We start from the raw sequence: 25,540 nt of genomic DNA on the forward strand, positions 1-25,540 counted from the left end.
ACCGATTATTGTTGCGATCATAATCGAAAAAATTGCATTGAGACGCGTGGTGGAGGAGTTTTGATTGCTGTCTCCAACCGCTCTTGTAGCTATATTGACCCTGCTCTCGTTTGTGATACACTCGAACAGCTGTGGATTATAGTCTAAATGCCGCTTCACAAAGTCAGTTTCGGTGTTACCTATTTGCCTCCTGACCGCAAAGCTGATGTTACGACCGTTGAAAATCATGTCCAATCCATTGGATCTGTTTTGTCTTCTTTAAATAATTACAGGCCAGTCATTGAATATATCCAATCGCAAATCTCAGCTTGGAGTTCTGCCTTGTTGGATAGATTCAGCCTACACCAAGTGGTGTATCGCAAATGAATTATGTGACTAATAGTAATGACCGTTTACTAGATTTGGCTCTGACTAATAATGATACTCTGTGTAAACTTTCTTTGGCAGATGAGCCGTTATTACCCCCAGACTCCAACCACCCTGCGCTGGCTATCACTGTCCAGCAAATGTTAGCCGTTCAATTCGAGGATTGTGCAACCAACCAAAGTTTAGATTTCCGTAGAGCCGACTTCGACACTTTGAGCACTTTGATCTCTCAAATTGATTGGCAGTTTTTGGAAAGCGGACCTTCCATCGATGATGCAATCAGTTATTTTAACGACACGGTCAAGAACACACTCGTTCACTGTGTCCCTCCGACAGCGGTCGTCGGCACTGCGAAAGTTTTGCAAAATGCGAACCCGTCAATGAAACAGGAATTCAATCTTGCTAGTAATTCTTATCGAATTTATAATCGCTACCTGTCGATATACTGTGCGCATGCAGAACAGTCTAAGACGAAATCCACGGCGTTTTTGGTCGTTCGTCAACAGCAAGAGAAAAGAAAAAGGCCTACCAAAAAATATGTTTTTGGGTGATTGTCAAGCTAACACGGCATCTGAGAAGTGCGTCTTATTTGTTCAACACTTTCAACAGATTTTTCGTAGCTCTACGGCTACAGCTGCAGAGATTGGCTCAGCTTTAGATGATATCCCCAAAGACGTCAATGACTTTGGCTGATTCATAATAACTAACCGCCAAGTGGAAGCTGCAATCGACAAACTGAATCTCTCTTACGTTCCTGGGCCTGATGGCATTCCATCTTACGTCCTGAAAAAATGTAAAACTGTGTTCGTACGTCCAATAAACTTGCTATTTAACTTGTCGCTTCGACGATGTGTTTTCCCTACCAGGTGGAAATTATCGATTATGTTCCCTGAGCACAAAAAAGGTGACAAACGCAATGCGCAGAACTACAGAGGTATAACTTCTCTCTGCGCTTGCTCAAAAGTATTTGAGATAATCATTTATGATGCACTTTTCGTTAGCTGCAAGCAATAAATCACGATAAATCAGCACGGTTGTTATCCAAAACGCTCTACTGCTATCAACCTCGTGCAATTCACTGCAATATGCTTACAAAATATGACCGAAGGCTCCCAAATCGATGCGGTTTATACTGATTTGAAAGCTGCATTTGACTGTGTTGACCATGGTATCCTGCTCGCTAAGATGAAGAAACTTGGATTTGGTTAATCGCACACTTTACATAAAGGTTGGATCACAGCATTCTTCTCATTTTTCGAATGTATCAGGCGTTCCGGAGGGCAGTAATTTAGGACCACTGCTCTTTGCATTGTGTATAAATGACGCATCACTGATATTGCCAGACAAATGCCGTATGTTTTTTGCAGATGATGTTAAGTTGTACAAGATAATACGAACAGTCTACAGTGTACTGTCTCGAACTCCAGCGACTAGTCGACCTTTTTCTCAAGTGGTTTTCCAAAAATCATTTGACGGTTAGTATTCAGAAATGTTGTGTGATTTCGTTCCATAGGAAAAATAATCCGAAAACGTTCTGCTATACAATGGTTGGCCAAACTCTGACAAGAGTTTACCAGATTCGAGATTTGGGGGTAACGTTGGATGCAGCTCTGTCCTTCAGGCCACACTACAATGAGATTATAGCTAAGGCGAATCGACAACTTGGTTTTATTTTCAAGATAGCTGCGGAATTTCATGATCCTCTGTGCCTTTGATTATTACACTATTCCTTGGTGCGATCTGTTCTGGAAACTAATTCCGTAGTGTGGTGTCCATATAACGCAAACTGAATTGCTAGAATTGAATCGGTGCAACGGAAATTTGTACGATACGCCCTTGTTTTCTTCCGTGGCGTGATCGGCAGCAGCTACCGGCATATTCTGTTCGCTGCCAGCTTTTAGGTATGGAAACACTGCAACAAAGACGTTTCGATTCACAGATTTTATTTGTGTTCAAAATTTTAACTGGTGTAACCGATGCCCCGAGAATTTTAGAGCAGTTACATCTGTATGCTCCGGATGGGCCATTACGACCATGAAACTTCCTTTCGCTACCGCATCGTTCTGCGTCATATGGGCAACACGATCCCATCCGTTCTATGTCAGCTAGCTTCAACGTTGTAGCAGATCTAGCCGACTTCAACATCTCGGTAGTAACGTTCAAGCAAATTCTCCGTAGACGACAAGCTTAAATGTTTCCGAAGTGTACTTTATTGTCTGTAAACATTAATTAGTAATAAGTAGTTGTGATGATGATGAAAGTGCCAAATTTTATGATTGTCCAATCCCCCCCAGCAGTTTCGGTTTTCTTTTACGATAGGATCGTAATCACTTTGGTCTGACTAATCAAATTTCCTAACCAGCTTGAAAAAATCTGCGCTAAAGTGTCACTTATAACGATCAACAGAGATGTTGTTTATATTCATAGATGCTCGCTAACTTTTTTTTTTTTTTTTAAGGGGGGATTTGTTAGTAGCTTAAGTATTTATGATAAATATTAGTAAATAATGAGTATGTGTGTCCAATCACAAATGGTGACTTCTCAACATTGTTAGAAATTTGTAATTTTAATTGTTAGGATTTGTTTGCTTTCGCAATTAGGACTTATCATTCGTAGAGATTTAAACCTACTTGTCAGAAAAGGGGAAGTAAACTTACAACTAACTTAATTGCTAACTTATTGGCTATAAAGAGAGCTTATCGTAGCAATTGAGGATTGCAATGATTTTTGTCAAAAATTGTTAATAATTTTATTTGACATAGCTTCTAATGGTTCAACACCAGTAAGTCTATGTAATTCGAGTGTACCAAACCAAGGAGGACGCTTCAAAATCATTTTCAGAATTTTATTCTGAATCCTTTGGAGCGTTTTCTTCCTTGTTGAACAGCAACTTGACCAGATCGGTACAGCATAAAGCATTGCTGGTCTAAAAATTTGTTTGTAAATCAAAAGTTTGTTCTTTAAACAAAGTTTAGAATTCCTGTTAATGAGAGGATATAAACATCTCGTATATTTGATGCACTTGGCTTGTATACTCTCAATGTGCTCTTTGAAAATAAGTTTTTTATCATAAATTAGTCCCAAGTACTTAACCTTGTCGGACCAACTTAAAATAACCCCATTCATCTTGACAACGTGATTATTGTTTGGCTTGAGGAAAGAAGCCCTAGGCTTATGCGGAAAAATTATCATTTGAGTTTTAGAAGCATTGGGAGAGATTTTCCACTTTTGCAAGTAGGAAGAAAAAATATCTAAACTTTTCTGCAATCGACTGCATATGACACGAAGACTTTTTCATTTCACGGAAATGCTTGTGTCATCGCAGAACAATGACTTTGTGCATCCTGGAGGCAAATCAGGAAGATCTGAAGTGAATATGTTGTACAGGACTGGACCCAAGACTGAACCTTGAGGTACACCTGCTCTGACAGGAAATCTATCAGATTTTGAATTCTGATAGACAACCTGCAGAGTTCGATCAGTAAGATAATTTTTTAAAATTTTGATTAGGAAAATTGGAAAATTAAAAGTTTGCAATTTCGCAATCAAACCTTTATGCCAAACACTCCAGAGCAGCTCCAGTGGAATAACCTTCAGATTTGTTAGCTCGTATCATATTAGTAACTCTGAGCAATTGATGAGTTGTGGAATGCCCATGGCGAAATCCAAACTGTTCATTTGCAAAAATTGAATTTTCGTTGATGTGTGACATCATTCTGTTAAGAATAATTCTCTCAAACAGTTTACTTATTGAAGAAAGCAAACTGATTGGTCGATAACTTAAAACTTCAGCTGGGTTCTTATCCGGTTTTAAAATGGGAGTAACTTTTGCATTTTTCCATAATTTGGGAAAATATGCAATTTTGAAGCAGCAATTGAAAATTTTCACTAAAAATTCCATTGTGCTCTCAGGGAGATGTTTGATTAGTCTATTAAAGATTCCATCGTCACCAGGTGCTTTCATATTTTTGAATTTTTTAATAATTGATTTAATCTCATTCAAGTTAGTTTCAATTATTTCTGCAGGTAAAAAATTCTGGGAAGAAATTAAATCAAATTGACGTGTGACTTCATTTTCAATTGGACTCACAAAATTCAAATTTGAGTTATGAACACTCTCAAACTGCTGAGCAAGTCTTTGAGCCTTTTGTTCTTTGGATACAAGAAAACGTTCACCATCTTTTAAAACTGGAATAGGCTTTGAAGGTTTTTTAAGAATCTTCGACAGCTTCCAAAATGGTTTTGAATATGGTTTCAATTTTTCAACTTTAGTCTCAAAATTTTGATTTCTCAGAAGAGTAAATCCATGCTTAATCTCTTTCTGTAAATCTTTATAAATAGTTTTAAAAACAGGGTCACGAGAACGTTGATATTGACGTCTGCGGACATTTTTCAAACGAATTAGAAGTTGAAGATTTTCGTCAATTATTGATGAATCAAATTTCACTTGAGCCTTTGGAACAGAATAATTCCTGGCATCAACAATTGCACATTTTAATGTTTCCAAAGCGGAATCAATATTCACTTCGTTTTGCAAATCAAGCTCATTATTGAAATTTCTCTCAATATGAGTTTTGTAACTTTCCCAATTAGCCTTGTTATAATTAAAAACAGAGCTCATAGGGTTTAAAACTGATTCATGGGATAAAGAAAAAGTTATTGGAAGATGGTCAGAATCAAAGTCAGCATGTGTGATCAAATCACTACATACATGACTTTGATCTGTAAGCACCAAATCAATTGTTGAAGGGTTTCTTACAGAAGAAAAGCATGTAGGACTATTCGGAGACAAAATAGAATAGTATCCTGAAGAACAATCATGGAATAAAATTTTGCCATTGGAATTACTTTGAGAATTATTCCATGAACGATGTTTAGCGTTAAAATCGCCGATTATGAAAAATTTCGAACGATTTCTGGTGAGTTTTTGTAAATCACCTTTAAAATAATTTTTGAGCTCGCGTGTGCATTGAAATGGTAAATATGCTGCGGCAATAAATAAAATCCCAAGTTCACTTTGAACTTCAATTCCCAAAGTTTCAATAACTTTCGTCTCAAGATGGGGAAGAGCACGATGCTTGATTCGGCGATGAATAACAATTGCAACTCCACCGCCGGAACCCTGAATCCTATCATATCTATGAACCACGTAATTGGGATCATATTTTAATTTTATGTTGGGTTTCAAAAATGTTTCAGTAATAATTGCAATATGCACATTATTTACTGTTAAAAAATTAAAAAGCTCATTCTCATTGGCCTTCAATGTGCGAGCATTCCAATTTAATATTTTAATTGTTTTATTTAAAATCATTGCTAAATTTTAAATTAGAAACAATTTTAATAGTAAAATTTGTGCCTATTTGAATGGCTTCAAACATTGATTTTGCCTGCAACATGGCGTTCATAAGATCGAACATTGCCTGTTGCAAAAAAGAAAGTTTACCTGCCGTAATAGGCCCCAGGCAGTTGACATTAGAAAAAATATTTTCGGCAGCAATATTAGCTGGAGTAACAGGTGTACAATTATTTTCTAGCGTGTTTTGCTTACCCATATTAACGGTCATTTTCGAACTACCAACACTAGGCGGTATAATGTTCGAACTACCTGTAACCTGTGCATAAGTTAAACGGGTATGCAAAGGAGTAGGTAAACTATGCGTCACTGGTACGCTTGGAGAATTTTGTTTTGAAGTTGGTTTTAATTGAGAAATTGAATTTTGTTTACCTTGCCTTGCCTTAACAATTGCTAAACGGACTGGGCATTGATGAAAATTTGACATATGGTTGCCGTTACAATTCGCACAGCGAAAATTTTTACTCTCTTTCACAGGACATGTGTCCTTTTTGTGAGAAGAGTCTCCACAATTAATACATTTTTGGTCCATGTTACAGAATTTGGAACCATGGCCATAACGTTGGCAAGTACGGCATTGGGTGATATGCTTTTCACCTCCGCCATACTTCCTATAAATTTCCCGCTTTACACGCACATTATACAAAGCATGTGCTTTTTCAAAAAATTTTAAGTTGTTAACCTCATTGCGGTTAAAATGAATTAAATAATTAACAAGGGAAATTCCAGTTCTCTGACTGTTTTCGCCTCGTGATTTTTGTTTCATTAGAATTACTTGGGTAGGGGCTATGCCAAGTAATTCTGTTAAAGTAAGTTTGATCTCATCAACGGTTTGATCGTTGGTGAGACCTTTCAAGACAACCTTGAACGGCTTGGCGTTCTTGGTGTCATATGTAAAAAATTTGTACATCTTGTCAGTTAAATACTGAACAAGACGATCACGACCCTTTACTGAGTCGGCTAATAAGCGGCATTCACCTCTACGGCCAATTTGATAGGTAACTTTAACGTCAGAAACAAACGTTGAAAGTTCCTTTTTGAATATATTAAATTCAGAAGAAATAGTTACCACAATTGGTGGAACTTTCTCCTTTTTTAAAGATTTTATATTTTGTATAGTTTCATTATTAATAACTTCCATTTCACCAGCTTCTTGCTCAGGCAAAATATCAAAAGGATTGTCACTACAGACACTCGAAGTGTCAGAAAGAGATGCCTCTCTTTTCCTCCCCGCAGCGATGCGAGGTTTCTTTTTCCGTCCAGCCATTTCAGGTGATACGAAAAAAGTTGAAACAAATGTTAAATTCAAAAGTAGGTAGTCTTGAGAAAGACTGATGGGAAATAACTTCCAGGTAATCTTTAAAAGACACACTGACATAACACAAACTTTGAAGCTATAGGCAGTCAAAGACCAGTCCACAAGCAACCAAAAAAACGTCTGATCTGTAGGACAGTTCAAGACGCACTGAGTAATAAGTAGTTTATTTCATCATTAAGATCACCAATATATCAGATAATTCAGGACCAACAATAAACAACAACAATAAACAGAGTGGCTGTTAAGTTTCCTTAGTTCAATTACCGAATATTCACAGTAGTGTTAGGACCATTGTGTACCCCGACGGTGTAAGCGCCGACGGCAAATTGCTCCGAGCCCTTCCAACTGGCAGCTGCTTGACAGCGAGAAGGGAGCATAGCCTTTGAAATAGTATAGAGATAGACTTTGGAATGGTAGAGTAATTAATACTAACAAGTGTACAGAACAAATAGGATTTGGCAACGGGGAAATATGAGTGACCGAAGAAATGTACCAATAGACTATAATCGTAGTTGCATGAAGGAAAAAGATGAGCATGAGCATGATTGACCGCCCGCGGTTGCTAATCCGTTATTGCCAGATCAGCTGTGATTACACAGAGAACCAACAGAAGATGTTTGGGATCAACATTCATCCTCAATGTGTAAAAACTGGTGACCTCAGTCTTTCTATTAGGCAATACCAGCGCCGGCCGCATCCGAATGCAGGTCAAAGAAGGAGTGTGTATTGGAATATGTTGACGTGATACTCGCTTTATTGGAAGCCGAGAACACCTCTGCACTTCCACGAGAAATCACTGGGATTTTGGAAATAGGGGCAGGGTTTGCAGCAGGGTTCGTTTTGGTAAACGATGCACTGAATTCGAGTGGCTTATGACTAATATCGCGCCTACGAGTTAATAATATTCACCGTGAAATTCATAACGCGGTCCGAGCTTATTCTGTTTGATGATGTAACACTGCAAAAATGAAGCGCACGCGAGTACATCGGACCTAAATTAAGACGGACGGACGGAAATCTCCTTATGAAGTCATTATTCAACTACCGAAACGTATCCTCCATTGATTTATATCAGTCAACTACACAATGTTATGAAAGCTACGAATCACAAAAGTTATATCCACGTTAACGCCTCACCATTCCTATTACTTCCTGGTGAAGTGACCCTTTACTCGACCGAAAACTATAACGCGTTGTTAATCTGACTGAAGAAACCTCATGGAAAGTATCGACGCGGAGTATCCAAATATTCGGTCACCAGGGCATCTGGCTTTAAGCCTAATAGATTAACTAAAGACGTTTCTGGTATACTGGTACTGGTCGTCTACTTTCAAAAAGCGATTTTTTGATTTGAGACCGGCTTAAGCAAGAAAGACGATGGACAAATGGTTTACATGAAAGACATACAAAAGAAGTTATGTTTTCGTTCATGGAACCGAATTAAACCAACAAGCAATAAATGTTTTGTTGGGGCCTCGCACCCGTGTGCGTGGTTTGTGTCACGAAATATACAATTTCCAGCGCTTGAACGAGCCCGTTGATACGATGAGTAACCTGTGACACCTATTGAATATAAAAACTGGCAGAGTTCCATGCATGCAAAGCTTCAACATTTAAAAAAAAAAAAATGCAAATAGGTATGCAAACATACATAATACATACAATGTTCATTTGAAAAAGGCCAATTCAGTCACAATCCAAGTATACATGAGCTTGTTCCATGTCCACCTACAAGATTTCAACATGATCAATTGAGAGAAATGTTCATTCGTAGCAATATTTACCCAAAAGCTAGAGAAATCATGAATTGCAAAACGGAAACGATCATATAGTCTTAATCTTGCCCAGGACAAACAAAGATTCTACTATATAGGGGGAATAGGGGCACCCTAACTTGGTTGCTGATTTAAGCATGGAAAACGACAAAAGTTTTAAGCTGTCTTCAGTGCAAAACTTGAATTAACTATCTATAATTAAAGGTACACTATTCACAAATTGAAAAGTAACTGATAATGGTGAAAAACACAAATTAGATTCATGCATCAAAAACTAGCAATCAGTCGATGTGTGGGGCACAATGAGCACCCCACTGGTGCATAATGAGCACCCACGGGGTATAATGAGCACTCTTATAGAACATATCTTGAGAATGTGTAGAGGTACAACTAATGGGCCAACGTTTGTCGCGGGATGCCGTGATGCTTGGCGGCTTGTTTCGTGAATGTCCCGCCGCGCCTTATGATGGCCAATTCTGCCTGCAGTCCCTTTTTCTGGCCGATTCGGTCCCAAAGATTTTCCAATCATATATTATATATATATTCGCACCATCACTGTAAACAAACACTGACTATGGAAACAGACAAGCTCACAAGTCTACTGAGATGATTTTCAGGTAGGTTAATGTGACAAGGTGTGCTCATTTCACCCCATCTAAAGGTGACCATTTCGCCCCTATCGAATTAGTTAAAGTTAACATGAGATTTTAATAATAATTATAGCTCAAAATCAAAACTTCAATGATGGAGAAATTTGGGGTACGACCCATATGTCATATTGATGTGTCTACATACTTGATTGAGCCATTTAAACGGCCGTAGAAGCTTATTTTGTAGTGCGCAATATAAATAATTTTTCCAACATCCGGGAACCAAGTTGATTTTTTTAATATATTTCCATATTTTTAACAGACAAACCACTTCTGTTCTACATAAAAAGATACTGTAGTAACTACGTAAGAGGTACACATACCATATTGTATTAAAAAATGCGTAGTTTCGCATAAAAGAGGGGTGCCCATTTCGCCCCGTGTGCTCATTATGCCCCTAATCCCCCTAGTTAGATAATCTATATATAAGCGAAACGGATTATTCAACTAACCGATTTTGACTTATTCATATACACTGCTTAGCGTGTTCAAAGATTTTTAGCACGCGCTTATTATGGGAAATAATACATTTCGGTAAGCCGAGTTCGAGTGATTGGCCATTCAATCGGAAACCAAAAAAAAAAAAACAAAACAAAAACTATCTTCATCTTTCATATATGAGGAATCCATACAGTTATGTAATAATGTTGGGTATGTACTGAGACATCGTTGCTCGAAAAGGCAGCGGTACATGAATTGTCATCGCATGTAACTATTTCCGGACGAAATGTAGTACGGTTGCAAAATAAAATATATTTAAATGCAGATCTTGTCGCATTGTATCTGTACTCTTCTATCGGGCGGCGGCAACCTACTATTCACACCAGAAAATCCGCTACCGCAAAAGTGTCACAGGCCGATGCAATACTGAAAATCAAGCTACGCGAAACGAACCTTTACTCACGGGAGTAAGAATATCAACAATGGCGGCAACATTATGAAAATCCTTCGCTTTGCCTTCGATATAGCATCGGCCAGTCGAACCTCGTTCTGTTTTCAAAGCCTACTTCATGCTAAGGATGGGCGAGTGGCTCAAGAGCCGATCATATGAACCGGTTCCTAGAAAAAGCAAACGAACGAACGGTTTAAGAAAATAAACCACGGTTCGCCCGAAACCAGAGTTTACCAAAACAACACGATCCGTCACACCTTACACGCAAATAATTGTTAACTTTAAGGCGCTCATATGAGACGGTAAGTGACCGGTTTAGAGCGGCTTTTCGAAAAGAGCCGTTTTGCCCACCCCTACTTCATACTGCATGTAAAAGAACACAAACACCAATACTTATCTTCCGATTCCCGTCCATCTCTGAATCATGGAGCTTGTGCGAGCAGCAGTGCCGGCAACCGTAACTCGCACGTCCACACTTAATACACACGATCCAGATATACACACTACTACCACGAAACCGCGAAACAAAAAGCCGCGAGGCAATCATAAAATCTCAACTCTTCTAACAATTTTGCCAATTCCCCCTCGCTAGAACAATCACACTTTCACCGATAAAACGCACTAAATTGTTTTCACTACACTGGACTCCAATCCCGTTAATTTCTACTCCCGAAAACTATATGATTTTTTCATTTTCTTTAGACGTACAATTTCCAGCTTTCTCAACTTTGACCCGAAACACTTACAACTCGTAGTTGCATGAAGGAAAAAGATACGGCTAAACTATTTATTGTGAGAAGGAAAAAATATATATTGGAAACAGCCTGATGTCAGGTCTCTAGAAATTTGCAAGATATTTAATGGTTTCGGTTTTGGTCCTGTTTTGGGGCGAAAATAAACAAAAATCTTCCCATTCGCTCCGTCTGGATAGAACCAAGGGCGAGGGGTGACTGAAACAGGAACAGAAGTAGATTGAGCAGGAGGGACATGGTTGAGAAGGTTGGGAGGGTTCTGAGACAGAGGATCGGTGGATAAGGGAACTACATTCATTGCGCTTAAGCTAGCACACAAGCTTCGACGAGAAACACGTCGATACGCCTTTTGTTTTTCGTTTTTAAGCGTAAGGCCTGTATTTGACAAAAATGCGCCATTTTTCTCCCTGTGTAATATTTTTGTTCATGGGTAAAAATTGATGAAAAGCTGGGTATAAATAGCTTGGAGTGTATTCACATATTTACATGTGCAAAATTTCATAACAATCAGTTCAGTGGTTTACTTTTTGGTTCAGTGGTTATTTAGATGTCATCGAAACAAGAAGAAAATCACCAGTGAGTCTCAGGTGGTATAACAGTTTAAGAAGTCCCAGACGACCAAGAAGCGTGCTGGAAGTGGAAGAAAATCGAAGACAGCTGATCCTGTGAAGGTCCGGAAGGTGTTGGATTATTTCAAGCGTAATCCAAACCTTTCGATTCGCGACGCGGCTGAGAAGACAAAGTGTTTCTGGTTCGTTCAGCAAACCAAGGAACGAGCTGGGCTTCGTGTATTCAAGATCCGGAAGGCAACGAACTGGCGTAATCAACAAGACACAGCGGCCAACTCCCGCACAAGGAAGCAATCCCACGGAGGCGAAACATTGTTTTGACCGGACCTGGCATCATGCCATTACGCGCTATCGACGTTGGACTGGTACAGAGACAATAACGTTATTTTTGTACCAAAACCGCCAACCCTCTAAATTCACCAGAGATTCGTCCGGCGGAAAGATTTTGGGCCATAATGAAGGCAAAAGTTCGAAAATTGTCCAAGGTGTTTAAGAACGAGTTGGAGTTAAAGAAAGAAGGGATGAAAGTGACCAAAGAGGTCGGCTCTACCATTATACAGAATGTAATGAGGGGTCTTAAGGGAACGGTATGGGCTTTCAGCGATGGAAAGGAAATTTAATAAGTTCATTATGCCGAAACATAATCCACATGTATTAGAAGCCATCCACATACCACGTGGACAGCTCTGGAGGGGGGGGGGGTGGCTAATGGCTTTTTTTTAGAATTTATATGAACAATTGTCCACGGAGTGGGAGGGGGGGTCAAAATCGTTAAAAATCTGTCCACGTGGTATGTGGATGGCCCCTTAGTTCATTCCCTGAAAGTTTCAAGAAAATCCGACTTGAAATAAATTTTTGGTGAACACTTCTGTCTGATGCGGTTCTTCGAGTACAGGCCTTACCCGCTACAATGCTCTAGTTGTCTTCGACAGCACGATCACCAGATGGCAGCAATACAGCTACACGGTAGCGAACCAACCTTGAGTGGCGATCAAATTTTTGCAACACAGCTGCACAATAGCCTAGGCCTCCAACGAGGATTATTTTTACACAGCACACCATTCGGATAGACCGTACCGTTATTTGTACTCACAGATCAAATTATAATGGAGCGACCATTTAACACGTCCGTTTCTGTCGAGTCTTCACAGCAAAATATGAAGACTACAGGTTAAATGAATGAGAGAGCGGTAGAGTTCCTGTCCGAGATGACAAGCCTGGATGACGAAATGGAGACATTGAAAGCTGTTGGGAAAAAAGTCAACCCGTTGCTTTCTGGTGGAATAAGGTACCGGCAAAAGGCTGAAGGCACAAGTTTCGGAAAAAGCAGGATACACTTCTGCGCAAACCGGAAATCCAACAGTTCTTAAAGGGGAACCAAGACAACCTGGACGTTGACGATAATGACGAGGACGACAACGAAAACGATAACATCCATTTCGAAAATGAAAAGATGCAAACAAATCCGAATCCGAAGAGAAAAATTGAACAGATGAAGCAATACGGGATGGGGCAGCACCGATCCGGTCCAACGAAGGGACTCAATTGGCGCCGAGAAGCGGAGTTACTAAGAAGTTACCCATTTTCTTGGGAAAACCGGAGGAGTAGCCACTGTTTGACAGTTCTCACCAAGCCAACCAAACCAACCATGGCGAAGATGCGAATGGAACTGATAAGGAAGAGTGGAAGAAGCGGAAACCGTGCAGGGTGTGGGATCGCATGGACTGCGATATTTCGAAAACTTCAGAAAGTTGGCGTATGCTGACCGGATGAAGATAGTTGATATAGTTTCAGACTGTGTTAAGTATGCCTCAATGAACACAGAACAGTCCCATGCAATACGGTGCGACGTCAGCGAATGCAGACAAGTTCATGGTCATCTCCTTCATCCGGTACAGGGAGTAGTCAGCTGACATTGCTTCGGATGATTACTGGGAAACTTCGCTGCGGCGAATGGTTTTATCGTTCCTAAACGAAGGACGTTAGTCGGTGACGTTATAGGAGAAAAGCTTAGTGGATCGGCTGAAAGTTGTTGGCGTCCCAGGAATACTTACAATAAAAATGACGGTCGATTGAATCTCTAGACATCGGAGACAGGAACGGATGAAAAGCTGAACGCAGAAGAGCTGTCAGACCAGTGTGACCCTATGCGCCATCATACAACGGCCGGCCTAGAATGCTGATCGGATTGGACAACATCCACACGTTCGCTCCAATTGAAGCGAAAACCGTGAGAATGCCGCGAGAGTCAGTTGAAGACGAAAGGGCACGAGCAATTTTCAAACAAACTTTGAAACGATGGCCTTGGAAATACGACAACAACTAAAAAAGAAGCTGACAAAGGACACAGCGTTTCATCAAAATGTCTACCGACGAATCGAGAAAACAAAATTTTACCTGGGTCAGAATTCGTGATACGGATCACTAAAAATCGCGATGTCTAATTTTTCAAATAAACACTGAAAACTTCAAGAGTTTCACTCGGGAAGTTGATTTTCCATTTTTTATTGAATTTGAGTAAGTTTTCAAGTTGTTATTGTCATTTGAAATTTAGGTCAATATTCTTTTCAAATTGATATATCTTTGAAAACATTGCATCGAATTTGATGGAATTTTCACAGCAGATGCATCCTAAGTTGTAGTTTATGTAGTAACTATTTTAAATTTGAAAACAAATCACAAGTATTTTTGACGAAGTTTCGGAACTGTCCTGAGATTTTCGGGTTGGTGTTATTTTTTGTTCAAAAGATATGGGCTTTCAAAGTTGGTGCCGCACATGTATTTCAAACCCCATATCTTGTGAACAAAAAATAACACCAACTCTAAATTTTCAGGACAGTTTCATAATTTTGTCAAAAATACTTGTGATTTTTTTTTTAATTTTTAGTGCCCCAGAACATACTTTTTCAACATATTGTTTAAAATAATTACTATTAAAAATGTTTTTTTCTCCAAAAAAATATTTTCATAAACTACAGCTTGGGATGCATCTGCTGTGAAAATTTCATCAAATTCGATGTTTTCTTTTTATTTATTTGAAAAAAATAGACGATTTTTAGTGACCCGTTTTACGAATTCTGACCCACTTCGCAATCGAAAAACAATTCTCCAATTGTATTAGTTGTACCGCCCATGTTTTTTACTTTTGTTCATGTAGAATTTGGCCGCATACTATTTCCGATTTCTCCATGAGGAAATAACGTACAAAATTATTAAAAGGGTTCAAGGAGAAAATACAAGAAAAATTATTTGTTTGCTGTTCTGAACTCTCGAAATTTTCGTCGAATACCTCTATCAATTTCTGCACAGCGGCAACATCAACCGTATCGGCTATTTTTGTACCATTTCAAGCATCTCGGGCGTAATGGCAGCTAGCCAGATCGGGCCGAAACTTCACTGAAGAAACTTTTTCTTATAAACTTGTCCATTCATGGTTGATCCAGTGATGAAAACTTATGTATTCTTTCCACATCTACAGATGGTTTGCCAAGCTTGCGGACGAACTTATCTGCGAAAACTAAATAAAACCTACCTGGAGCATTATGGTTAGCAAGATAAAATTTACGACCCGGGATTTGTCCAAAGTCCATTTTGACGTATGTTTCATCGTCCATCAAAATACAGCTGTTGTACTCTGTCAGAACTTGCTCGTATAGCATCCTTGCTCTGGTTTAGCAACCATGTTCTGTTTCACCGACCTGTTGGATTGTTTGCTGGTATGAAACGACCGTAATCCTCCACGCATACAGATTCGACGAGCTGTACTATGTGCTGCATTGAACCTTTTCGCCAAATCACGAAGGAAGACCCCAGGATTATTCCGGACTGCCCTGATGATCTTCGCTCGTAGTTTCCGGTTCTATGTTCCAATTCTACGTGTGGTTTGTTTAGCGCGATCCACCGTCGTCAAGTGTCCCGGTAACGTTTGAGCACGGTATTCACAGTCAATTTCGGTAGTTGGAGAGCCTTGGCGATCATTCCTTCTGACCATGCTGGGTTTTCAACGCAGGTGCGCAGAATTTTTTCTCGCGTCCCGCATTCTTCTCAATCTCAATTTTTCAACCCGTATACCAATCCAGACGAAATTTTCCCACTAAGTAAACAAACCTTTCAGATCAAAACGTTGTCATTAGTTTCTCGGTACGACAACTAGAGGCACTGCAGTAATTAAAAGAAAACGGCCTAATACTAAGTGGAACAAACCTTATTACTGAAACAGTAGTTAGATGTTACACTAGGACTTAAGTTAAATAATAAACTTTTGATTTACAAACGATTTCCAGACCAGCAATTCTTTATGCTGTACCTATCTGATCAAGTTGTTGTTTGGTACACTCAAATTACATAAACTTACTGGTGTTGAGACATTAGAAGCTATGTTAAATAAAATTATTACCAATTTTCGATAATTGCTACGATAAGTTATATTTTAGCGATAAGGTAGTTATAAGTTTTAACTAATATAACTAATAATAATGTTGGAAGAAAACTGTTTCAATCGTGTACTCTTTTTGTCTGCAATTGATCCCCGGGTAGATTAATTACACCTTCCCCGTCTGCGAAGTTGTGCTCCAAAGTACTAGCGCAAATGGATTGCAAACTTATGCCGCTTGATGTTTCATTTTACGCGAACAGCATCTTACCGGCAACAGAGATAAAAACAAACGGGGGAAAAACAAGAAGAAGATATTTCATAATATTATGGGAACGGGAATGAAGCCAGTGTAGCGAACACTCGACAAGCGAGCGAGAAGACTGTTGTTTTTGCTCTTGCATTTTCCGGATTTCTGAGTAGCTTCAAGCGAGTAGCTTAACAGCCAACTCTCGGTCGACCGATAAAAAGAAAAGCTCGATGAAAAATATCAGTTTTTTATCTAGGGCTTGTCTGTCTCCTGTACAATAGTTGTGGCGCACATGGGCGGTACGTGTGCATGATGGGGACGCCTTAATCCTTGAACCTTGCGATGAAAGCCAATTTGGCGTATAAAGGAAATAGGATTGCATTTGTATCCTGGAGGGCTCAGCCTTTTTCCCGGTCTTCACAAACACGGGCCGGCTTTCCCGTTTCCACACAGCGCGGTACAGTATTTAGATGTTCCGCTGGGACTGAAGCTTTGGAGCTTACTTTTCGTTTGCAATTTTTCCTGCATTTTACAGCTGAAACATCAACCCACCACTTCCCTCGAAGGTGAAGGAATCTGCTCCCATGTTCTCGTGAAAACAGTCTGATAACAAACGTTGTTCTAATCTCGTGTTCGGTTTTTTTTTACCCGATGTGTTCTTTTCTTTTTCCAATGCAGGTTATCATTCGGATGGTACCGGGCCGAGGTGATTGGTGCTTTATCGTCAGTTCTATTGATTTGGGTCGTGACAGCGATTTTGTTCTACATGGCCATCATGAGAACCATCGAGCGGAACTTCGAGCTGGATGGAGGTGTGATGCTGATTACTTCCGGGCTGGGAATCCTGGTGAATGTGATGTAAGTACAAAACGATATTGCAACAGTAGTGTTACGTGATGATTTCTTTGTTGTGTTGAAAGAATTGTTGTTACCTGAAGCAGGACATGGCGACTCATATCAAATATTACCAGACTTTTGTTTAAATGACAGCTCTCTCTGGTTGGTCATCTATTTTCTTTTTAACTTTTTCTTTTCAATGTAATGCAAAGCTTAGGTACTAATATTTCGCTGTCGAAACACGTATGGTGTTCGTAGCAATCATATTTGCAATCATAATGTTGGAGTTGTGAATTGAGTGATTCACATCCGATACAATTCATTATACCATCCAAGCTTGCGCTTGTGCATTCAGACACAGACTTTCCTATTTTTGTTTCAATTTATTGAACTTTATCAAACCTATTTTTGTGTTTTTTGTTCATTTTTCATTGTTCAGGTTTTTTGTTCAATATCAAGCCTAAGATATATCCAAAATATATATCCATTAGTTTGTGCAAACTGAAATTTCAGATAAGAACATTCTAATGAAGTTTGATACAAGCGTTTTTTTTTCTTTCGCCCCTGTGGGGCTGAATCTCTCCTTCGTGCGAACGGTTATGAAATTTGTAATCCTTTAACATCATACCCATCTCAAGTTACACCAAATGGTAAAACTTTCACTTGATACATGGAAACAGATTTAGTTCGACATGTGTAGCATCGCAACACAGCAGAAACAGTGATATCATGTATATTAAGCTTTTCAAATAGGAGATTATCTTTATGTAATCAACTTTCTAATGGCACTTAATCGTAGCTCTGTAAGCGGTGGGCGATTTTGTGTGGTTACTGACTGGTTGACTATAGTAATACTAAGTAATTAAATTCATCCATTTAGCAGAAGTAACATTTTCATACCTGAAAAAGATAGCGAGACATAAATCAAATAATATGATTTATTTATTTAGTGTTCATAATTTTGTCAGGCAGTGGATTATGAACTTTGACATTTGGTGGAAATAGGTGCTAAGCCAGGTCAATACACCATCCAGCCATCCATCCATCATATACACGTGACTATTTTTGATTGAAGCCTGCTTGATCTGGCACACATGCCACTCTTCCAGAAGAAATTGCTCAAGAACACAAGCACGTAACTGTTCGTTTACGGACGTTAAAATTAAGAACGTTCCAATCAATGTGAAGTGCCGCTATTTACTTCAAAGAAACTGTAATAGATATTGCGTTTCAATGAATCAAATATCAGGTGACGGTTCACCTAACCTGCACAACGTGCCACCTGCCGCATCCATCATCGTGAACATTTTCTAATTAATACGATTATGCCACGATTCGGTCCAATCCGGCAGCACTTGAGGGAGGCAAAAGCTGGTGAAAACCGAAAATCCAATTTTCCAACCGCGTGCACGATTTCGACAGCGCGAGCGGTGCGTTTGTTTGACGCGAAAGTTTTCGCCGGTGAAAATTTCTAGCGAACGAATAAAGCGATTTCACAGCAGAGTGTGTGGTAAGTAATCCAATTGACATGAAGCCTCAGTTTGAAGTTCTGTTGCGTGTGGGTGCGATTAAGTTTTCAGAGACGCGTTCTCGAATGAGTGATTCGCCTATTGGATTGGTGGGTTTACCTGTTTACGAACGTGAAAATCGATCCACTTGCTTCCTCACGTACCCTGAAGCTATGAAAGTAGCTTGAAACACAGGGTTTTTGAGCGATGCATTGTTTATCACAAAATTATTGTAACAGGGAAACTTAGCAGTTATATAGGTAGTTATCAAGACTGTCCCAGAAAATTAGAACAACCTCCAAAGGAGTAATTACTTTTTAAAATTGTTGGTAACACTGACAAATTACTTATTCTCATTTCATAAAAGTTATGAATCAGTCATGATTTGGTTCTTTACGCGCAAAACGTCCGGAACTTTTATTATTAAACATGCAAAATGTCAGCAAAAAAATACTCAGAACAACGAAAATTTGTACTAGCTCAAAAACACCCAAACCAGAAAAGCCACTAATAAAAAGAATTCCATCAAAATTCAGCCTAAACGGGCTGAGAAACGCAACAAAGGAAAAGCGGAAATAGATTCTAAATGATTTCAATTATTGCTGAAAATGTTTGCTATAAAAAGAGCTGAAATGTTGACTTCATATTGGTTGATGCTAAAAAAACCGAAGAAACTAAAAAAAACATAATCACAAGTTATGCTTCGAATGATTGAAAACACTTCCAAACAACACAATAGCACCAAAATCCACTCTAAAATGACTTCTAGTCAAACGAAATTGGAGGCCAAGCAGAAAATAGCCAATACTTAGTTCGAAATTCCTGGAACCAAAAAGGAATAAAATGATAAAAAAATTGATTTCTAATGACGTTGTAAACCGCTCGAAGAAATTGAATAAGAGACCAAAAACGGAAAGGTTCAATATAGCTGAAAACTTCTGTGGAAGCTGAAAGGATAATAATATTTTAACTAATTAGAAACAAACGAACGAAACTATTGTTTGTGACAAATGACCGGAAATTAAAGTCACTATAATCAAATAAATAAATAAATAAATAATAAAATAGAAACGATTGAAAAAATAAACACGAACAGACACTCTGAGAAGCAAATTGACTAAAATTATTTTAAAAAGAAGTGAAAAATATATTATTTCGATTTTGGATTAACAAGTTTTCAAAACAAAACAATCCAAAAAATTGAGCGTCAGGAAAAGGCCAAAAGCAACTATCAAATTATCTCAATTTGACCTCGAAAAAACTTTGAAACCTCACTTAAATGTATAAAGAAACCCTACAAAAATTTTTGCTGTAAATCATCCTTAAAATCCAGCAGTAGTCGAAAAAAAAATAATCTTGAATATAAATTCAAATGATTAAGGGGGAAAAAACTAAAATCCTCAAAACCAGTCGAAAAAATATTGCACATAGTAATTTTGTCTTGCTAATCAAAGTATACACCACAGGGAAAACATTTATCGGGTTATTGAACCCACTTTCTAAAAATTTGAATTTGTTTTATACGAAAAATGCCATAACTGGGTATTTTCCGTAAAAAAACTGAACATTGTTAGTTGTTAAAACTTGGAGAAATGAAAGTAAATTAATTAAAATTTTGCCGAAAAGAAATTTTTACGGTTTCATGGTTCCACATACATTCAATAATTAACCTTGCGATTTTGATTGGATACGTATAAACTCAAAGGGCGCATCCTCGCCCTTGAACTCGCCTTAAAGTGTCGTTGGTTGTAAAACATTAGTTTTAGATACTTTACGACCAACCTTATTCCATTCGTTAACAATTGTTTCGTAGAAAATTCTGTAGTTATTACAAAACGAAATCAAAAGTTTATTGGTTGTGGCGAAAAGCCACGACCCCAAAATTGACGTAGAGTTACATCATGCTGTTTATTATATTAACCCGTAAAGACCCGGGACGGAACTTGTTTTTTGAAAATGCTCGTTCTCAGCACTGGAACGGCCGATTAGGGAAAACTTGGAATTTTACTCAAAGGGAATAGTTGCTCTAAGTTTTGGTAAAGGTGCCGCCCCTCTGGACTCCTCCCCGTTTTCGTGAGATGCAAATGTGTCTGTGTTTTTTTTTCTAATTTTTCAAACCAATTGAGCTAACACTGGGAAATTTCATACGTATCAACTGCTCCATGTATCAAATCATGTCAGGTGGATGAAATATGGTATGTAAGAGTGAATTTTGGAGTTTCCAAATTATTTCAGTACAAAATCACAAAACTACGTATTTTTATAAAAATTCAAACAACAAAACCGTTCTTCAAATTTTAAGCTCGACATTTTTGAAGTAAGGTCTCCTGAATCCATACGTGATGAAATATTTATTTTAGCATGCAAATATTTTGAGAAAAAACGACTTTAAATTCACTAAAGTACGTATTTTCATGGGCACCTGATTTTCTCAGTCTCCCACAGTAGGTTTAAACTTAGCTCTTCAATTTTCAAGCTCTATATTTCTAGAGTAACGTCTTCTGAATCCAAAGATGCTGAAAGATTCCTTCTAGCATGCACAGATTTAGAGAAAAACGAGTTTGAACTCACTAGAGTACGAGTTCTTATGAAAACTTGAACTTTTGCCAAGATTATTCGTGCAGTCAACTCAAGGTATACTGTAAAACTAACACCGGAAGAATTCACAATATTTGCAGAGTTGTATCACCGACCACGCCTCCCAAAATCAAAGATATGAAAAAATGTAGAATCACTTAAAAGTGATTATAAATTTTTGTCACTCTAAATTTTGATAACATAAAAATAACCGCCTTATCATATGTAACAACTTTGTAGAAGAAAGCTTTTCTCAAGAATATTACTATCGAGCTCTGGATCCAAGTTTCCCCTTACGCTCGCTTCCTAGAACGATATACTTGGCGTCTCCATCGACTCAAAATTGAAAGAAGGCGCACGGGTGACGTTCGCGTTGGAGTGGGAAAGCGCTCTTGTCTCGTAACTGAAACGGCTAGCGGCCCCAAAATTCGCAAGAATGGTCAAATAGCTATAATCTTTCTACTATCCAGTGTAAGCTGTAGAGCAGCAACTTTTCTCTTCTGTCGACCAGTGTAATTAAAGACTATGTTGTATCATTATGTTCATACCAGAGACTTTTATCTAACAGTTATAAAATACTTTTAAGAAAGTAGTGTGGTGGCCCTGAAAAGTTTCAAAATGGTGTCTAGACCTTAGGGTCGATCTCGAAAAAAAAAAATTCCTGAAAATTTGGTTCAAATAAATGTTTCATTTGTATGGGACACCCCTCCATTTCAAAAAAGGAAGAGATGTCAAACCATCATAAAAATATTTTTATACTCTAATTCTATTTGTTCTATTGATTCTCGGGTAATGCAGATACTTGCGATATGTTTGTAAGGGAGTATCGAACCACCATAGAAGAATTTCTTGCTACTATAAATCTCCATGCGCTACATTCGGTTCCATTTGCTTGATTAGTTCTCGAACTATGCATAAATTTATGTCTCAATTATATTAGAATTCTCTATTTCAGGGAGGGAATGGTTTCTGAATCACCATGAGAACCTCAAAAATTTCCATGTCTATGAGAGTCAGAGTGACAGAGCTCTATTTTTTTAGGTTTGGATAAACAGATAACGAGTGTACGAAAATTATTGCAATACCTTATGGTCAACGATAATTCGTTTTGCCTTTCTCCTAGAAAGGTATAGCAATCACTGGTATAAAAGTGCTGCAAAGGGTCGAATCTCATATATCAATCGACTTAGTTTGACGAGCTGAACATTTTCTGTATGTGTGTGTGTATGTGTGTGTGTATGTAACGCTCTCCCAATCTCACTCTATTTTCTCAGAGATGGCTGGACCGATCTTCATGAAATTAATTGCAAATGAGAGGTCTGGTTGCCCCATAAGACCCTATTGAATTTCATTGCAATCGGATTTTTAGGTTAGAGGTTATGTTTAAAAATGTGAAAATCACGAAACATCATTATCTCAGAAACTACTCAACCGATTTTAACAAAATTGATTTTAAATGAACGAGCTACTTAAAAAACCTATAACTTTTAAGCTTCATGAAGATTGAAAATGTGGTTCAGAAGTTATTCAAAGAAACGTGTTCTGGAGAGTGTTTAATCTCACTCATGTTTCTCAGAGATGGCTGAGCCGATTTCCACAAAATTAGTGTCATTTGAAAGGTCAAATTGCCCCATAAGACCCTATTGATTTGTTTTGCAATCGGACTATTGCTTTGCCTGTTATGTTTAAAAATGCGAAATCCAGCTATGAAAAAAAAAACCAAATTCCGAAGAATACATAAACTCACTCACCTTTCTCAGAGATGGCTCAACCGATTTCCACGAAATTAGTGTCAAATGAAAGGTCTAGCTGCCTCATAACACCCTATTGAATTTCAATGTAATCGGTCTGTTACTTTGTCTGTAATGTATCAAAATATGAAAATCACGGAACTTCATTATCTCAGAATGTACATTATATTATATTTGAACAATATTGGTATCAAATGAACGGGCTAGTTGAAGGTTAATTGATGAATTTTATAGTGATTAAACACGTGGTTCAAAAATTGTGAAGAGAAACATGTTCCGGTGACATTTCGAATTCACTCGTTTTCCCAAAAATAGCTGGACTAAATTCAACAATCTTAGTGTCAAATGAAAAGTTTGGCTTTCCTATAGGTTCCCATTTTATTTGACTATAATCGTATTTTTATTCCAACCGGTATGTATAAAATTATAAAAACAAAGAAAGTCTATTATCTCAAAGATCACACGACTTATTTGAACATATCTAGTGTCATTTGAACGGGTTGTCTCTCAAACTCACAAGTAAGAAATTTCATAGCAATTTGATATGTGGTTCAAAAGTTATGAAAAGAAACGAAATTCAAAGACTATTTAAAACTGTAACTGCTTCGATCAAAACATATGGCCTCAACAAAATTTAAATTCGGTATTGTGCTATTCGTACGTTCCCGGTATTGCTCGTGATTGAAGTGTACGAATTTCAAAGTCATTTATTTTATTTCGCTATTTTTTCAGCACGAATATTTTACTCCTAATTAATAATTTTTTTAACTTTTTGCCTTTCTCCTAGAAAGGTATAGCAATCACTTGCAAAACCGAAGATATGAAAGTGCTCAAAAGGGCCGAATGGCATATATCACTTGACGCAGTTCGACGAACTGAGCATTTTCTGTATGTATGTATATGTGTGTGTGTGTGTGTGTGTGTGTGTGTGTGTGTGTGTGTGTCTGTGTGTGTGTGTGTATGTCAGGATTTTTATTTTCACTCACTTTTCTCAGAGATGGCTGGACCGATTTTAATGAAATTATATGCAAATGAAAGTTATAGTTGCCCCATAAGACCCTATTAAATTTCATTGTAATTGGATTTTTATTTTAGAGGTTATGTTTAAAAATGTAAAAATCACGAAACATCAATATCTCAGGAACCACACAACCGATTTCAATAAAATTGATGTCAAATGAACGGGCTATCTTAAAAACCCTAAACTTTTGAATTTTATATAGATTGAACATGTGGTTCAAAAGTTATGAAAAGAAACGTCTTCTGAAGACTGTTTAATTTCACTCATGTTTCTCAGAGATGGCTGGACCGATTTCCACAAAATCAGTGACATATGAAAGGTCTAGTTACCCCATAAGACCCTATTGATTTTATTGCAATCGGACTATTACTTTGCCTGTTATGTTTAAAAATGTGAAATCTAGCTATGAAAAGTAACATATTCCGAAGAATACATAAACTCACTCACTTTTCTCAGAGATGGCTGAACCGATTTTCACGAAATTAGTGTCAAATGAAAGGTCTAGCTGACTCATAACACCCTATTGAATTTTACTGTAATCGAACTGTAACTTCGTCTGTAATGTACCGAATTGTGAAAATCACGAAACTTCATTATCTCAGAAAGTACACAACCGATTTGATCAATAGTATTATCAGATGAACGGACTAGTTAAGGGTTAACTGATGAATTATGATTTAACACGTAGTTTCAAAGTTTGGCTGCCCTATACGTTCCCATTTCATTTGATTATAATCGAACTAAGCAACCGTTATGTATTAAATTGTTAATAAAACAACGAAAGTCTATTATCTCAAAGATTCCTCGACTTATTTGAACATGACTAGTGTCATATGAACGAGTCATCTCTCAAACTTACAAATAACAAACTTTATAACAATTTGATATGTGGTTCAAAAGTCATGGAAAGAAGAGAAATTCAAAGGCTATTTAAAACTATACCTACTTTGATCAATATATGTGGCCTCAATTTAATTTAATAGTGGTATTGTACCATTTGAATGTTCAGGTATCGCTCGTGATTGAATTGTTTTAAATTAAGAGTCATTTCTTTTATTTCGTTATTTCTTGAGCATTCACATTACGTCAAATTTCATATTTTATACTTCAATTACAACATCATTATTTTAGAACCCAAATAATGAATACACATTTATTGGATTGAAGCGTTCATGTAAATCTATCTTTACAAATAATAAGTTTGAATGAGAAAGGCTGAGTCTGACCGCTAGGTGGATTAATTTAGGTTTTTTTTTGATATAAACAAATGATATGCTAAAATAATGGTAGGTTTTATACAAATCAAATCGGTTGTCAAGATTTTTCTTTTAAAATCGGTTTCTGAATACGCGGCATTTTCAAAAGTTCTACATGGGTCAAGTCTTTGACCGGATACAGAGATAGAGTTGCGAATTAAAAACCTTTGCAGTTGTTCTATCGTACCAATCTTATATAGCATGCGGACATGTTATCACTTCATTCTCAGCATTGCCTTCTGTTCTAAAATATACTATTCAAGCGAAGTAATGGCTTAATAAGTGTTACG

At 37.8% G+C, this 25,540-nt stretch overlaps 1 protein-coding gene across 1 annotated transcript in view; it reads left to right on the plus strand.

Annotated features, from left to right (window-relative positions):
- The window catches only part of LOC129728339 (proton-coupled zinc antiporter SLC30A2-like), an 84,072-nt gene that overhangs the window by 20,777 nt on the left and 37,755 nt on the right, over positions 1-25,540 (plus strand). Inside the window, exon 5 of the mRNA XM_055686776.1 lies at positions 16,979-17,158. Within this exon, the coding sequence (XP_055542751.1) occupies positions 16,979-17,158 (180 nt within the window). The remainder of the gene's footprint in view (positions 1-16,978; positions 17,159-25,540) is intronic.

Source organism: Wyeomyia smithii, chromosome 3 (assembly GCF_029784165.1).
Source record: "Wyeomyia smithii strain HCP4-BCI-WySm-NY-G18 chromosome 3, ASM2978416v1, whole genome shotgun sequence".
In the NCBI taxonomy this organism is placed as follows: Eukaryota; Metazoa; Arthropoda; class Insecta; order Diptera; family Culicidae; genus Wyeomyia; species Wyeomyia smithii.